At 31.1% G+C, this 14,488-nt stretch overlaps 2 protein-coding genes across 2 annotated transcripts; one reads left to right on the top strand and one right to left on the bottom strand.

The window, feature by feature from the left end:
• Nucleotides 1-5,416: 5,416 nt before the first annotated feature.
• On the top strand, nt 5,417-6,196 carry LOC129310112 (uncharacterized). Its single transcript, XM_054951966.1, has 3 exons — nt 5,417-5,575; nt 5,669-5,724; nt 5,814-6,196. The coding sequence occupies exons 1-3, from the start codon at nt 5,491-5,493 to the stop codon at nt 5,937-5,939; spliced, it is 267 nt and encodes an 88-aa protein (XP_054807941.1). The 5' UTR covers nt 5,417-5,490; the 3' UTR covers nt 5,940-6,196.
• Nucleotides 6,197-11,795: 5,599 nt separating this feature from the next.
• LOC129309791 (GDSL esterase/lipase At1g74460) lies at nt 11,796-13,814 on the bottom strand. Its single transcript, XM_054951508.1, has 5 exons — nt 13,527-13,814; nt 13,083-13,213; nt 12,733-12,972; nt 12,393-12,642; nt 11,796-12,294 (listed from the first exon to the last, which is right to left on the bottom strand). Exons 1-5 carry the CDS (start codon nt 13,762-13,764, stop codon nt 12,050-12,052), a joined length of 1,104 nt encoding a protein of 367 aa, XP_054807483.1. The 5' UTR covers nt 13,765-13,814; the 3' UTR covers nt 11,796-12,049.
• Nucleotides 13,815-14,488: the final 674 nt, after the last annotated feature.

Below are 14,488 nucleotides of genomic sequence, written 5' to 3'. Positions count from 1 at the left end.
CGGGTTGGATACTAAACATAAACATATCTCCTACTGAAGATTCTAATATGAGAGGCTAACCTTTTTTAACTAGATCCGAGCATGAAGGTAAATATTTGTTAGGAAAAGGACCTCTTCACTCAATTTAATTTTAATAAAAGTTTTTTAATTTCATTTCAATCCCGTACATATACAGTAAAATTTTAAAATTGTAGAGGCCTTAATTGAAATTAAGTTAAGGGTTCTCACTGAAATTTTCCCTACTTGTTATCTTCCTCTTATTTTTTCTTGTTATCAGTGATTCGACTCTGAAAGCCGAGGCATTATTGGCCCAAAAGAAGGAGGAACATGGACGGTGTAGTATCATGGGCCCAAAAACTAAACCGTGAGCCACTACAGTTTCACTTAATGCTGTATCTCATAGCCCGCACTTGTCATTTTATTATATATAGAGAAATCACATTCAATGACTATTCAAATAAATTATTTACATATAAGGATTAATAATAAATTTTATTTAAAAAAACAGTTCACGTTTTTATTTTAACTACAATTCATTTGATACTGGTCCTCATCTGTGAATTATTTGTTTGAATAATCATTATGTGATTCTCCCTTTTATTATTTATTTTTTTTATAAGCCTCCCTCTTATTATTTATTAGCTGCACACCATTTTGGTCCCTCCCTAGTCCCTCCAGTTTCTCACAAATAATCACTGATCAATAAATCAACTCACTATATATTTTACACTTTATATATTCGTATGTTGATGATTTTCTTTACGATGCCCTACACACACGCTCTTGATAGGAGAACCATGGTCCTTTGGTTCTTTAACATATCGTTGATTTCAGTTTCTTTCTGACTTTAACAATTTTGAGTTCAAATTTGAACATGATATTTATTTTTTTTTTCACAAATAACGTCTCCAATGTTTTTTTTTAAAAAAAAAAGTCGTGGCAAGTAATTACTTTCAAGTTTGGGCCCTTTTTCTCTTTGTATAGTTGGAATCCAATTCTTTTCTATCCAAGGAAACCATATTTGATTAAGGTCTGCTGGGTTAAACAACTTCCCACTCTTGGAGAGTACTTTTCCACTTTTAAAATGTGGGAAGTTGCTTGGTTTTAATAAAATTTTCAAAAAATTCATTCTAAAAATTATCAAAAGTCCGTTTACTAACGTTGTTGCGAGTGGCTTTTACTCACTCTGTTTTTTTTTTATAAAAAAAATTATATTATACAGTTTTAAAAAATTATTAAATATATTAATTATTTCTGTAAATAAAAAAATTAAACTATAATATTCTTTATTAATTATGTTAATCAAGTCTTCATTAATTATTTATTATAACTATAAATGATAAAATTATAGAGATAATTTACATAGTTTTTAATAAATATTTATTAAAAAAATGTAATTTTATTTTTATAAAAAAAATTAAACTCAGAGTCATAGTTTTTCCAAAACCGTGGGAGTACATTTCAATTTGCGTAATGAGCGCACTTAATTCATTCGCTGCCCCTTGTCTTGTAGCGAATTCTATTTTCTTCCCATGGCTGATCACAAACTTTCTTCTCGTCCACCTTTTTCAAAATAAGTGCACAAATAGTATAATATGAATTTTATTTTGTTTTTTTAAGAATATAATTACAGATGTCTTCAATAGTTAATATATTGTAAATCTGATTTTTTTTATTTCACAATTAATTTTGATCGTGATATAATTTGAATTTTATATTATTTATACATTCTTTTATTATATATATTTTTTACCATATCAATTTTTATATTAGTTATATATTTTTTAACAAATCAAGTTTTACATCACAAAAATTACATATCATAAAATCCATATCTTTTTTTAATAATTATACATATCATTCAAACAACTTCTACTTTTATAAATTAGCTTTTAAAAATATATATATCTAAACATAAATTTTGTTATAGTAACTAATTGTTATTAAATTAATTTTTGTCAAATAAATTTTTAACAAAAAAACTAAACTCACACTAAGAGAAACTACATTTGGATCCCAGAAAAGAAGAGAAAGGAGAAGAAAGAATGACAAGAATGGGACATTGAGATGCCACTTCACTTCACTTGACTTTTGACAAATAATTCGTTTAGAAACTAGATTTAGTGGCTATATTTTGCATTACAAAACTAAAAGAGGTATTGATAATTTAGAAGCTATATATATATATATATATATATATTTTAACTAAAGAGACATTGAGATGCCGTGATGCGAGGTTCTGTGACCAACTTTTTTATATATTCTTTTAAATTTGCAACCAACTTTTCTCAAACTCCAAAGTAACTTGCTATTAATTATTTTGATAATTAAAAATATTTTAATTGCCGATAAACATCATGACCTTTTTTCTAACATTTCAACATCTTAAAGCCTTCAATTATCATTAATATCTTTTTAAGGTTTCTAATTATCATTTTTCCTTTGTTTGGTCTTTTTGATGCAAATATGCTTCTAAGATCCGCCGGTGGAATTCTCCCAAGAAAGAAGGTAACGAGTAATTATGAAAAACAGTCCATAGTAAACTCACACTATACTTATACGGTTACAACAACAACAAACCTTGAGTTACAATAATGTAGAGAAAATTGGATGCAAGAAGAGACAAGCTTGGGGACACTTGTCTCATGAGACCAAGTATTAAAACATCTCTTTCCTTGCAATACGCGCAAGCCCCCAATGAGTCATATGCCTTTTTTGGCCAATAAACAATCAGCTGTCATAATTAAATTGATTTATATTTTTTTATCAAGTCCTACAAAATATTTTTACTATTTTTCATTGGTTTTTCTAATGTTATTAGTTTTTGACCAATTTTTAATTATAGCAGTTTTGAAAGGATTTCGGATTGGAGCAAGCTTCGTCAATTCATCTATTAATAGTATCCAATTCTGACCCTATCAGTACACATACATCCCATGGTCGTGTTTGATAAGCATTGCGGATTGGACCAGGTTTTGTCAATTCATCTATTAATAGTATCCAATTCTGACCTTATCAGTAAACATACACCTCTCTTAGTGCTTGCACCATTAAAAAAAAATAAATTAATAAAAAATTATCTATTTCTTTTTAAAATATTAAATTAATGAAGGATATTAATTTTATAACTCGATTTAATTATTTTTATTTAAAAATAAAATTTAAATTTTAAAATTAACTAAAATATTCATAATAAAATTATTTAATATTTTCTTTATTTCAAGTTGATTTTCACTACTAAAATAATATTTTATTAAAAATATAATATAAAGAATAATTTAAATAAAATATTAATATTTTTAACACATTAATAACTAAAAAGAAAATTTAATATGTATATATGTGTGTATTTTTATAATATATTACTTGATATATTTATACAATTAAATAATATATATTTAATTTTTGATATAATGATTATAGATGAAAAAGTTCAACTGAGAAAGAAGGAGATTATAAGACTTTAAAAGCATAAGACATTGGCATAAATATAATAAATATATGATATGATAAGAAATAAGTGATATAGCATTATTTCTCGTTAAAGTTATTAAATTTTGAATAGTAATAATGAGAGATTCAATCTCTCGCTAATTTTTAGCGAGGACCACATCCCTTGCTAATTAATGAGGGGAATACGATCTCTCGCTAAATTTAATAAGCTCTTTTTTAATTATGAATTTAGTGAGAGACAAAATCTCTCACTTAAATGTAATTTAGTAAAGTAAAATGACATTAAATTTTATTTTTTTAATAGTGTTGGTATAAAAACACACCACCATTAACATTAAAGTCTACATAATTAATGCTTTAGTTAAAAGTTGGCTGTCACTCTCTTGGATTAGTGGTGCGTTGAAAGCAAGGGACGTAGCAGATTCAAATGAGCAAGCGAATAGTGAGCATTACTTTCAATTCATATCTTTATTTTGTTTCTTCCCTATTTAATTATTTTCAAAAGCCAATGTGAACAAACTGAAGATGGAGAATTTCCCCGAAGTTGAGTATTAGCTTTCCTTCCAAGGATTAATGAACACGAAAAGTATCAGAATTGCAGAAAGCAATATGAAGTGGGTTTAGCAGCTCAGCTAGTATTTAGGCTTTTACATGTTGCATGTGCTTTTGAACTTTTGAGGACCGTTTTTCTATGCCAATATTCACAGATCACTCACGCACGTACATCTATATAATACCATTCTCTCTCTATATGTTCATTTTGTCTCCGTCTTATCTGGTTTAACAACCTTTTTTTGTAATGGCTTTGCATAACATTTCTACTTTACTGTCTGGTTATTAATTATTATTCATCTTCAACAAATCCATTTTGTCATTAAGGAAATTATGATGCCCACCATGTGAAAACTGAAAAGCCCTTTTGATTCCAAAGTCAATCACGTTCATATATATATATATATATATTTTATAGCACTGTATTGCAACATGATAGTTACTGCCAAATTCGTCTGCTTCTTGAATGGATAGTTTTAAAGAGAGCTACTACTCAAGTAAAACTAAAAACTTATCTTTCTGCTTACGGTAAGCATAACCTTTTTCATTGAAATTTCCAAGCTTGATCTCCCTTCTACTTTAAAAAACCTTTAATCTACATCTTATATTCATTACAAAAGTTTTTTTTCTTTTATTTTCATTTGCAGAGAGAGATCTAGAGAGGATGTTGTCGTGTATATATTAGTCTGACTTAGTGGAGAACAGTGACGTTGCCAATACATCTTTGAAATCTCTGCATGCACTATAGGGGTAGGGGCACAAGAACCAACTCACTATTTTGCTTTGACATTACCATACAATGAGCTAGAGATAATACCCATGATGGAGAGATCACTACCACATTTGGTGCCTATCACCTGTTTGCTTTTATGTTTCAGTTGAAAATACACCATGGAATTGAAGCACTAGAATTGTGAATATGTGAGTGCCTATGCTTTTCAGTGAGTTTCTTGGATATACCCAGGTTGACTGTTTGGCTGCTTTTCATGTAGGGAAAATGGAATGAATATGCTGAAGCTTTCATGGTAAATCCCACCACATATTGACCTCAATTAGTGTACCAACTTTGGTTTTGCCCCAGCAAACATCCCTTGTGTCATCTTTCCACTTCCATAGTGTACTCCATCTTCTGTTACCATCTATCTTTGACTTAAACAGATACTACTGGTTTTGTGTTTTCTCACTCACAAGCCACAACAATTTTATCTTCTCATGATCATCATCATGATGTAGCCTTATTTTTAATATGCCCGAAGACTGAAAACGCGTTGTTTCTCCCATGGAATGATGGGTTGCTATCACCTTTTTGACCCTCGCCAATATGATTGCTTTTCCAATCACCCACATGCCATACTCAAAAAAATATTCACAAAAGTCTCACAGACCTGCATTATATAAACTGAGAACCACTCACCATATGGGAAGCAACATACACACCAGAGAACTGACCTTGTTTCTAAGCAAGCGGCCTCTATTATTGCAGAAATGGCAAGCACTAGTCTCTTTCGTCTCTTTGTGGTTCTGCTAGGGCTCTCTCATCTTCTATCTTTGCAAGCAATCCCAATCACAAGTAAACAAATAATTCCTTCCCCATATTCTCTTGCTCCTGCTCTTCTTCACCCCCTTGTTTTTCATCATACTGATTGTGTGTTTGTAAATGCAGGAACTGAGAAACTTATGCAGGACACAGAAGTTCATGTTTTGGAGAACACCCACAAGGTACAAACTTGAGGCCAAAGCACAAGATACGTGGTGCAAAATTGCACACTAGATCGTTTCATGTTAACTGGGAACTTGTGTTGTTGCAGATTACAACAGAGAGAAACTTGGAGTTGGCGGAGCCAAGCACTACCATCACTGAGAGGATGGACTTGGAACTCCATGACTACCCGCCCTCAGGAGCTAATAACCGTCACACTCCAAGAGCACCATGATGATATGTGCGTGTGAAATAATTAATGCTGTGTTGAATAATCTTACTTCCTTTTGGTCCTAGGCGTGCTTTTCCTACTACAAATCGTATAATGTCAAGAGCAGTTGTTAGCAATATTGTCTGCTGTCTTGATAGCAAGCGATTATGTGTAGTGAGATAACTACTACTAGAGTTGAATTCGATCGGACCAATATTGATGAAGAGTAGTATTATTTATAATGTTTATCTGGGGACTTGGACCCCTTAGTGGTTGTTCAACTTCTGCTTTCATTATCATTCAGGATCTCTGTGTTTTTCACAGCTTATCTCTGAAGTTACCATGGCGCTAATTATTTTTATCTCTAACACTATCTTTCAGATCAAGACCGAGTAATTTGGATAATGTCCATTTTGGCTTTATGATGATATTTATCAAAGTAAAGGCTTTAATCAAATGCATGTAATTTCACTCACCAAGAAGATAATTCTTCTATTGCCATTTAAATTTAGATAAATTCAGTAACTTGCCAATACATTGCATGAATAACCTAAAACTTAATTTAAAAAAAACGGAAATCAAATATTTACACTTAACTTAGTTAATATATATATATATATATATATATATATAATCCTGTTAAAAATATTGTTTCTTTACACCCACACAAAACGAGATACATTTCGCCATAAAATGCATGAGCTTTCAAATAAGTCATATTTTCTATTATGTAATAATAATGGAGCTTACTATTAATTTTATATTATATATTGATTGATTGGTATGCTTTTCCACAATTTTTTTTACTAAGGTGCGATAAAAATAAAATAAATTATCAAAATGCTACATCGTGAAAAGCATTTATCAAAATACTACACCAAAAATCATTCAAGTTGAGAACAATTTTGTGGCTATGAAAAACTTGTTTAGGCCAAGAATCATTTTATAGTCAAAAATTATTTTTTATTTAATGAAAAGTGAGCTTTTTTTATTGACATGACATTTTATTTACTGTAAACTACAAAAATATTTACTTTTCTTTCTTGCTTTGCTTTTTCCACATGATTAACTTAGGCATGGGATAGATGGTTACTTACTATTGTTAATGTTCCTCCGACATTCGATGAGTTTGATAGAACATTTGAGTGCATGCAATGATATTGAAGACATACCTGACAATAGATCCATCGTATTATTAATGATACTGGGTATGCAATAAGTTTTTCACCTTCTTCCACTAATACCATTTTTTTCTTTATAAAAAAAATGATATAATCTAATGTCTTATTGTTTATTTTAGACTGACATAGTAAAGGAGTTATACAGGCTAACGATTAATTCTCATCTAAAATGCTCTCATTGCATTGATTATCGAGATAAGGTTGCTCAAGCCCAATGCATATAATGAAAAAGGTTGCATTGAGTAAGAATGAGTGAGTTAAAAAAGGATGATGATAAGGGTGCATGTAATGAGACTCAAATTTAGTAGGATAGGCAGAGGTGAAGGGGGTGATAATAATGATGAGATCAGCATGTAATGATATTAACTAAATTTTTGAGACTCTTGTTCCCTAACATTTTCATTTTTAATTAGTGGTTGCGTAGACAAGTAGATATCACATCACTTGCTCAATTTATCTCAGGGAATTATGGATGAGGCAACTCAACTTTTGATGGAGCAGGAGCAGGTTAAGGGTCCTTGTTAAATAATTGTTCTCTCATTGCAAGTAAGATGTTGCATTAGTCTTAAACAACCCTATCTCAATAATCAATGCAATGAGAGCATTTTAAATGAGAATTAATCATTAGTCTATACAATGATGGATCTAAAAAAATTTAGCAATGAGGGCAATATTTATACCAAATATAAATATAAATATTTTTTAGAAAAATATAATTTTAAGTAATAATTAAAGTAATATATAAATAAATTATATGAAAAGTTTAAAAATATATCTTACATCATAAATTTATTTTTATTATAAATAAAAGGATAAACAATATTTTTAAAAATGTATGCATGGTAGTTTTAAAGAAAATGTGGGGCAATGAATTTTTTATGAGAGTAATTGCAATTTTAAAGTGGGGCCAAGTGTAATTTAAACAAAAAAGTAAGTGTAATGTTGCAAATTTCATGGGGGCAATTGCCCCTCTTTTCCCAACGTGGATACATCCCTCCTCTACTATGTCAGCCTAAAATAAAAAATAAGATATTAGATTACAATACTTTTTTATAAAGAAAAAAGATAGTATTAGTGAAAGAAAGTAAAAAACTTGCCGCATATCCAATATCATTACTAATACAATGAATCCATTTGTCAAATATATCTCTAATACTATTACATGTACTCGGATAGTGGCGGTGCTAAGACCCTGGATTAGGGGATACAACATCATTTTTGAACTTCAATTGAACATATTTAAAAAAATTTTGGAACCCAAACATCTTTAAAATTAGTTCAAGGGGTGCAAAATATTTGGATCAAAAGGTGAAAAATAATAAAACATATAATTCTCCTTGTAATTTTTTCCAAATTTAAGGGGTGCATTTGCCCCTTCTCACATACACACAGCGTCGCTCATGTACTTGGATGTTCTATCAAACTCATTGAGTGTCAAAGGAGCATTAATAATAATAAATAGCCATTTATCTTATATTTGAATGAATCACACGAGAAAAATAAAGCAAGATTTAAAAGTAAATATTTTCATAGTTGATAATAAATAGAACGTCACATCAATTAAAAAAACTGAAATTGTTCCCCTCTCACGTTTTATTAAATAAAAAAATAATTTTTAATTATAAAATTGTTTTTGACTTGAATGACTTAATTTTCATAAAGTCATTCTTTACTTAAATGATTTTAGTGTAGAATTTCATTAAATACTTTCCACGGCATAACATTTTGATCATTTCTGTTATGTTTATCGTATATTGGTTCGAAACCGCTTTTCCACTATTCATTAATGTTATGCAGATCTTGCCCATTAAACAGAGTTAATAAATAACATTTGAATTTTTTTTACCCAAAAAAAAATAACATTTGGATTTTGCCTTAGATATCCAATCAAACTAAATGGTTTTTTCCATCATCGTTTAACCATGCACCTTAACGTATTTTTTAATCTTATTTTTAACAAAGAATGTCATTATTTAAATTATGCTTTTCTTGCATCTACATGCATATTCCTTTGAACTACTTTTAATTACTTTTTTAATATATATGTAAATTAATTAATAAAATTTTATAATAAGATCCGGAATATATAATCTTTTGAAGTGAAATAGGTTTCGCCACTTTTTAAAGTAACATTTTCTACTTACTTCAAACAATAACCTTGGCACACTGTAAGATTACACAAAATATACAATAATTGATAACTATTAAAAAAAAGACAAACCACCATCGGACTGAACTTGTTACGTGTTAGAATATACTCAATTCAACATTATTTTTACTCTGCTGTTACTGGTGACGTTTTTTACCCCTTACACATTAACTATTAAAATATCAAAATATCCAAATTTTAATTTTGAAAAAGGAGCAGAAAAATTGAAAACGCAAAATAGAATTAAATTTCAGTATCATGGATGATATTTAACAGTTCCAAACAAAAGCTATGGAATTTGATTAGATATGGGACATTTATGGTGCCAAACACATGTCCAGTGTTACTTTAAAAAGATCTTAAATAAAATAATATTTGCAATAATTGATGTTTATATATATGTGTGTGTGTGTGTGTGTAAGTGATGGATGCATTTGGCAATAAGCCGACAAATAGCTTTTGATGTTTGCCCTTCTTTGGGCCGAAAAGATATGAAATATAAATCTGAAATGCCATTTGTCCACCCACAGTTTGATAGGTGTGCTGCAAACCAAGTGTTTTAGAAGCTAATCCAAATTGTTTAACGTAATCATTCATATTATTGCTTACCCAATTGGAACCCTTTGAAGATACATACAAATATATAATTACATATTTTGTATGTTTGAGTGGAGAATTGAGAAAAGTAATCTACCAAAGTTGTGGAAAATTGACATTTGTATAGTGCTTGGCTGACCCCTGTGGCCTATACTAAGTATCTGGCTTTTCAGGTCATTAAATTATTGTTCATTGTGGCATATCATGAAATGAGTGGCCTTCTATAGTTATTACCAACGAACTTCTCGCCATTAATTTACTTCATCATCGGTTTGGTGAAAAATATGTCAGCTCATAAAAGATTAGTTTTAAAGCAATGGTAAAATATATATTTTTTTAAGGAAAAATGGCAATGAGGGCCCCTAGAAGTAAAAAAAGTCAGTGACAGCTCAAAACAATTGAAGGTTCATTTATGCACAACTAAATTACCAAACTTAAACTTGTGTATAGATGAACATTTAGTTATTTTAAGTCCTCACTGCTTCTTCTTCTTTTTTTTTTTCCGAGTCCTCATTGCCATTCTCCTTTTTTTTATTTGTACATGGATGTCATCCTATTGGAGCTAATTTTATTTGAAATAGGATCACATATTAAATTTAAAAAACTAGATTCACCATGTTGTAAAAAATTAGCCTTTTCTACTAAACCAAACTTCTGGTCGCAATGACAATGCATCTAACCATATGTTATATGGTTATATTGTTGTCTATAAGATTATCAGAACAACTGAAGCTTGAAGATTTTGATGCTGCGGAGATACAAAATGTAAGGCATGCAGTACAAATACAGGAAGAGCACACCTGTAAGGCTACAGTACTTGTTAATAGCTGATCAGATTCTAATCAGGATATTCACAATTTCTTTGCAGTCCAATGAGCTTATAATATTGATGACACCTGAGCGCGTATGCGAAGTGCCAGATGGAAAGATCAATTGCACTTGCCACAAAAAGTTGGCGTCTTTGACACGTTTGGTAGAATTAAAAAAACTTATCAAACATCAAAGCAAAGAAATTGCCTATTGCCTAGTCTCACAAAATGAACCTCTTGTCCCGCCTATGTCTGAATCTTTCTTCATCAGCTTTAATGTGTCTATAGTTTTCTCTGATGCCATGATAAGTAAAGAGTAATATTTAGAACAGTAAAACAGTAAAAGTTGGCAATTGGCATACTAGCATTCGGTTGATTCAGTTCTAATTTTTCTAAAACCAATCAATTAAATTATATAAAAAATTTGAATCGAATCGAATTGAAATACATGACCGAATCAAATTATAATAGTTTGATTTGATCAGTTTATTTGGTTAATTAGCTTTGATTTAGATTTATGAAGTCTAATTATTCATATATTTTTTTATCCAATTTTTTTCTTGATATTGAAGGCCAACAAAAAAATAGTAATCTTATGCCTTACTATTGTATTTAATAGTAATTTTTTTATCCAATTCATGTAAAATTAATAAAACTCAGTACTATTATATTAAAAATTAAATTATAAAAACAAAAATTAGAATATCACATTACAAAAAAAAAATACTCCTATTGCAAGTGGTAGAAAGACATTCCTTACTCACCTATAAAACAATTTATTCACATTTTTTAAAATATGAAAGGAAAAATATGTATGATCCGATTAATTTGGTTTATTTGATTTAAAAATTTTCAAACGGAATTAAACCGATCAACCAAAATTTTTCTTAAAAAAAACTGAATCAAATTGAAAAGACAAATAAACCAAATTAAATAGATAAATTTTAATTCAATTCGGTTCCATTCATTTTTGCTCACCCCTAATACTATATGCTTCACTAGCTAGACTCCTTCGCTGCACGTTTCTCCATCCAATAAATCCATGACAGCCATAATTTTTAAAACTTTATATTTTCTGTGTAATCATACAAGTTCTCCTCCTAAACACGTGCTTCATGCTTCTTCGGTTTTAGAAAAAGTAGTATAGGCACGAAAAATCTAAAGTGGTTCAAAAAGGGCACGAATCACCCCAGTACAGAGAGTTACATGTACAGTCATACTTCAATGTAGCTATTGCAAGGGAGCATTATTGAACATACAACTTACAAGCAAGTTTCTTGTATAACTAAATTGCATTTTTTATAACCACGCAGACATAACAACAAAATTATGGGTAAGAAACAGGTCAAGGAACAGAGAGAAGTTTGTTTCCATTACAAGCAACAACAGTGATTTTTGTTAATCTTCAGGAGAAGGAGCAAGAGCAGGTGCAGGTGAAGGAGCATTTGTTTGATCGACACGCAAGAATCCAAATTTCTTGATTAGCTCGTTTGCAATTAGCTCATTTGCACTGTCTGTGGGGTGATACTCATCCCAGAAGACATACTTGCTTCTATCTTTGCACAGCCTCGACGCCGGTAGACACGTCAGCGCTGGTCGTATTCTCCCAAAGGAGCAGCAGGGCGAGTCTGAATTCTCAAATCCTACAATTCAAATGTAATTCCAATGACAATAATATTTAGTATCACAATGCCATGGGTAAATCTTACTGAAAAATATGCATGACATGTTGATCACCGACCATATTTGCTTGGATTGCTTATAACATCGTCAACAACATCATAGGCATCCCCAAATTTATAGCTTGAGTTAGGAAGTTGAGCAACCAAGTCATCTACCAACTTGCTTGTAGCTTTGTTGAAGCTCTTAGCCAGATTGTTTGTTTTTCCTTGGCAATTCCCAGAAATACTGAGCACTCTCTGGAGGGGAATGCAGCCCATTGGTCCCAACCCAAACACCATCAGTTGTCTTGCTCCTAAGCTATGCAGAAGCTAAACAGAGACAACAGACATGAGTACTAAAACCATTCAAGAAACAAAGAAAAGGAGAATTTTTGTTGTTAAAAAGTAAAATTAACTAGCCTTGAGTTGGTCTCCTAATGTTCCCATCAAGTAGTCCACAAATGTTTTATCATTATATGTCCATGAATCAGTATAAACAGGCATCAAGTAGTTGTTGATGAAGTCATTGCTCCCTAAAGCAACCACATAGCGAGCTCCCTGGAAAAACTCATCTGCTGCTTTTTTTCCAATTTTGTTTCTGATTAGCACCTGGGTACCCTGAAACAGCTCAATTTGCTTGTAGAGAGAAAATCTCTGAATCTGCAAGTTCCATCATTTTGTCCAACATGTTTCAATGTGGTGTTCTCTAATGATAGTGTTAAATGGTATTAGCACACACAGAATATGAAAAGGTTATCTTTTTGGCTTACAAAATAGCTGCCAGTTTCATTCAAGATGCCACCACCTCCAGAGGCATAATTCACTCCATTTTCCAATATAACATCTTCTGTTAAAGAAGGGTCCAAGAATGCCGGTGGCCTAGGAAGTCCCATATTGTCACCTGAATGCACAGAATCAATGCCAATATGGTCATCTGAATTCGGTAACAACCTTATTACTAAACTAGAGCTTGCAGTAGCTGTATACATGAATTTGTAATTCATTGATACACAGAAAATGAGTAAAAATAGTAGTAAATTTTCTCGCTTTTTATGAACTTAAGTTGAAACCAAAACGAGTTAGCACTTATACTCAAAAATGTGCTAATTATAATAGATTAAAGGTTAGAACTGTTAGCCAAGGTGCAACATTTTATTTACTCAACTTTCCTTTAGTTGTAGCAAACATGCTGCTAAAAAGTGCAAAGTGGTTACCTATAATATCAGCAACAGTGCGGCCATTAGAGAATCTGCCATTAGGCAAACCATTGCCAAAATCAATGCCATACCAAGGGAGGCTTGCCTGAGCAAGGCTTCTGGAGAGGTATCTGTTGTTTCCAACATCGGAGAGGGAATCTCCAAATATGAATTGCACAATCTTGCAGTGACATACCTCGAGCTCATTTCCTAAAATGGCCATTACTACAAAAACTAGCCCCACGCTGAGCTTCATATTTGTCTAGTTATCTCTCCAGGCTCTTCTCAAAGGTTCTTGATGTTGCTGGTTTCAATGTCTAGTTATGGTTTCAATGTGTCATATAAAGGGTACGATTAAGTGACGCAATGAGAAGTAGATCGTTTGATGACCCAACTTATCATACGCAGTCAAACCAACTCGCAACTACTCTAACAATTTTCCTTTTTTTCTTTAGAAAAATTCCAAAAGTATTGGATATCAAATCATTGACGCACCTGAATGCACATGATCAAGCCTCGAGGACAATTCAAATCTTTTTGGACCAACAAAAGGAAGTTAATTTCAGGACTTGAATTGTTGAGGGAATCACCTTGGTTTTGAACTGCGAAAAGCTAATTTCACAAAACCTGAGACCCCTCAACTTAAATTAAGAAAATGAAATTATAATTAATGTTGATTACTACCTCTAACTTAAGAATTTGAAATTGGGTAAATTAGGAGGTGGTGAATCGATTAATTCTCAACAGAAACGTTGAATCCAATTTGGGGGAATTGTTATTGTAAGTCACCTAACTCGTCCGCTTCTTGAGTATAAATTATTATATCACCTTGTCGTCCACTAGTTCTTCCTACCATCAAAATATGCCATCCCACATAAATCAAGGGAAATTTCAAGGCCCCCCCTCCCATATGTATAATAATTTAGTTAAAATTTGTAAAATTACTTTTTTTATTAATGATCAAAATTAATCTCACATTT

This window comes from Prosopis cineraria, unplaced genomic scaffold (assembly GCF_029017545.1).
Source record: "Prosopis cineraria cultivar Desert tree isolate PC_DT_omini unplaced genomic scaffold, ASM2901754v1 PC4, whole genome shotgun sequence".
Classification (NCBI taxonomy): domain Eukaryota; kingdom Viridiplantae; phylum Streptophyta; class Magnoliopsida; order Fabales; family Fabaceae; genus Prosopis; species Prosopis cineraria.
The sequence above is the reverse complement of the archived record's forward strand: the minus strand, read 5'-3'. Positions and strand labels throughout refer to the sequence as shown.

Bases quoted from the DNA above. Each gene is read 5' to 3' on its own strand.
- LOC129309791 (XM_054951508.1), bottom strand. From the start codon at position 13,764: ATGAAGCTCAGCGTGGGGCTAGTTTTTGTAGTAATGGCCATTTTAGGA. The intron at 13,214-13,526 runs GTAACCACTTTG...CTGTGCATTCAG, and splicing joins CACTGTTGCTGATATTATAG to GTGACAATATGGGACTTCCT. The intron at 12,643-12,732 runs GCTAGTTAATTT...GTCTCTGTTTAG, and splicing joins CATTAGGAGACCAACTCAAG to CTTCTGCATAGCTTAGGAGC.
- LOC129310112 (XM_054951966.1), top strand. From the start codon at position 5,491: ATGGCAAGCACTAGTCTCTTTCGTCTCTTTGTGGTTCTGCTAGGGCTC. The intron at 5,576-5,668 runs GTAAACAAATAA...TTGTAAATGCAG, and splicing joins GCAAGCAATCCCAATCACAA to GAACTGAGAAACTTATGCAG. The intron at 5,725-5,813 runs GTACAAACTTGA...GTGTTGTTGCAG, and splicing joins TTTTGGAGAACACCCACAAG to ATTACAACAGAGAGAAACTT.